Raw genomic sequence first — 2,982 nt, forward strand, 5'->3', positions numbered from 1 at the left:
CTACTATGCAGTCAAGGATGACTTTAATCTTGAACTTCTGATCTTTCTTGCTCTAAGAATCAAGTGATGGCATTATAGTCATTGGTCACCATACTGGCCTTCATGACTAGAGTTCAAAGCATATTTCTTCTACCTTATATGGCAGAATGGTTAGTGGTACAGAAAGTCAATATGAGAGTTTATGACCTAGAAGCACACAGATGATTAATTTTAAATCACATTTTCTTTTTTTAGGTTCAACAACTATGAGCTGGAATGCTAATAACAAAATAAATGGGAAATCAAAACAATGTGACGGAGTTCATACTTTTGGGTCTTACAGAGAACTGGCACTTGCGGAAATTGTTCTCTACTGTGTTTCTATTCATGTATGTGGTCATGGTGTTGGGAAATGTGCTCATCATAGTGACCATGATCACAAGTCAGAGTCTGAGATCACCAATGTACTTTTTCCTCACTTTTTTGTCCCTTTTGGATATCACCTATTCTTCTGTCATTGCCGCCAAATTGATTGTAGACTCCTTTTCTAAACATATTACCATCTCCTTTGAAGGCTGCATGGCTCAGCTCTTCGCAGAGCATTTCTTTGGAGGTGTGGGGATTATTCTTCTCATTGTGATGGCCTATGATCGCTATGTGGCCATTTGTAAACCTCTTCACTACAGAACCATCATGAGTACTCATATGTGCTGCATGCTTTTGGGAGGTGCTTGGGTAGGGGGGTTTGCACACGCAACCATTCAGCTTCTATTCATGTATCAAATACCTTTCTGTGGTCCCAATGTCATAGATCACTTTTTATGTGATTTGTTTCAGTTGCTGACATTGGCCTGTATGGACACCCATACGCTGGGTCTCATTGTCATATTTAACAGTGGGGTGATGTGTATGGCCATCTTTCTTATTCTAATTGTCTCTTACATAATTATCCTATGTTCTCTAAAGACTCATAACTCTGAAGGGCGACAAAAAGCTCTCTCCACATGTGGCTCTCATTTCACAGTGGTTGTATTGTTTTTTGTGCCATGTATTTTCTTATATGTGAGGCCTGTGTCTACCTACCCCATAGACAAGGCCATGGCTGTGTCAGATTCAATTGTCACACCCATGCTGAATCCCTTTGTCTACACACTGAGGAATGCAGAGATGAAAACTGCTATGAAGAAGCTTTGGAGGAATTAGAAAGTTTTTTTCCAAGTAATTTTTATGCTAAGCATCAGATTTCTCATATGAAGTAGTCTTTCTTTCAGAAATGAATAATGAATAAAACTGCCCTTCCTTCCCTAGAAATCAGAAAGGTATTTTATGTTTATAGCTATTGAGATGAATGGTATAATTTAAAATATATGAAGTATAGGATTTATAAATTTTTCAGCATTGAACCTTTTCTTGACCTACTAATACCTTAGTGTCTCCTTGCTTCGTTTAGAATTATGTCAGTCCATCTTTCTATTGCCTTTTTGTCTAAAATATATCTTGTGTTCTTAAACACCTACCTACAAGACATGAAGCACATTATTTTCTTCTAACTGCTCTTAAAATATGTTAACATTTGATCCCCTGAGTGAGTGCCACTATAATGTATGTGCTTAGGTTAATACATATTAAAACATGAAAAAAGAAACATATATGTAACAGAAAAGTGGAGCTATTCAAAAGAAAGAAAAAGACATGGGTAAGATATTGAGGGATAAAGTGGGGTGAATAGAGTTCATAATATGGTTAAAGTATATGATATAATTGTTGAAGCTATGTTTATGAACTCATCAATATGGTCAATGAATTTGCATGAATAAAACATTGACTGTGAAACTGAGTGTTGTTTTTTTCAGTGAAGCCAGCCTGCATCATTATATTCTGTCTTCCTTTTCTGCCATTATTTTTTCTCAACAAAATGGGGAGTGACTGCTTAATCTTTCCCATCACAGATAAGTGTTCTACCACTGAGCTATGACCCCACTTAATGTCATTATTCTTTACCTCAATATATTTGTTTCCTTTGAGTAATGATAAAACTTACAGTTTTAAAATTATCTAAATAATTAAGTAAGCTATTAATTAATAATAACCCATATATAAAAGATTATTAATATCACAGAAGTTGAATTCTATGATGACTTTTAGGAAGGTACTTTATTTGGGGGGATTGTGAAGATTTTTACTCAGGGGTAAAATTGCAGATAATATTTTACTTATGATTTCCTCAGGATAAATAATTATTGTGTAAATCAGTATTATAAGTACAAGGACACTAATAATTTATAAAAATATTATAATACAAACAACCACATGATAATCTGTGGACAAAAAAATCTAAAAGGAGAAATAAATGAGTAAATAGCTATGACATTTTCAAGAAAGCGACCAACAGGTGGAGGAAAATAAAACATACATAGAGTGGAAGGAAACTGATAGATGGGAGGCATGCAAATGCCTATATGGTTATTAGAAGGCAAAGTTCATTATCACCTGTCAAAGTGACCCAAAGAGGAAACTTATTTCACAACAATGATAGTGTCCTTTTTTTGTTTTGTTTTTGTAGTGCAAAACAGAAAATTCAAGCAGAAAATGTGAATGAGTATTAAACTACTTTTCATTATTCCATTCCTTCTCAATTACAGAGCAAATTTCAAAAATACTTTTAGAAATGTTTTATGGTAATATATTTATATATTTTATACTTATTATTCTGTTTAGCAGTAATGAAAAAAATTAGAACTAATATTATTATTTGAAACTTTTTAAAATAAGCTCATAATTAATTTTAATGGGTATTAATCACAAAACATAAATATTGAAAAGCATTTTAAAGTGAGAAATATGACTTTATATTTGCCTAATATGTAAGGACTACTAATTAGATAAAGATAGGCCAACAAAGAGTATGTATGTTATAAGCTAATTCTTACTGTTAAAATATTTTTTAGTTCATCATATAAATTTGAATCACCTGCCCCTGTGCTTACAATTTAGTAAACAGAA

General features: G+C 33.0%; 1 protein-coding gene across 1 annotated transcript; it reads left to right on the plus strand.

Moving 5' to 3' along the window:
* The first annotated feature begins 273 nt into the window (after nucleotides 1–273).
* On the plus strand, nucleotides 274–1,182 carry LOC101991677 (olfactory receptor 4C6-like). The gene has a single exon (XM_005363447.1). It carries the CDS (start codon nucleotides 274–276, stop codon nucleotides 1,180–1,182), a length of 909 nt encoding a protein of 302 aa, XP_005363504.1.
* Nucleotides 1,183–2,982: the final 1,800 nt, after the last annotated feature.

The sequence above is a fragment of the Microtus ochrogaster genome, linkage group LG9 (assembly GCF_000317375.1).
Source record: "Microtus ochrogaster isolate Prairie Vole_2 linkage group LG9, MicOch1.0, whole genome shotgun sequence".
In the NCBI taxonomy this organism is placed as follows: domain Eukaryota; kingdom Metazoa; phylum Chordata; class Mammalia; order Rodentia; family Cricetidae; genus Microtus; species Microtus ochrogaster.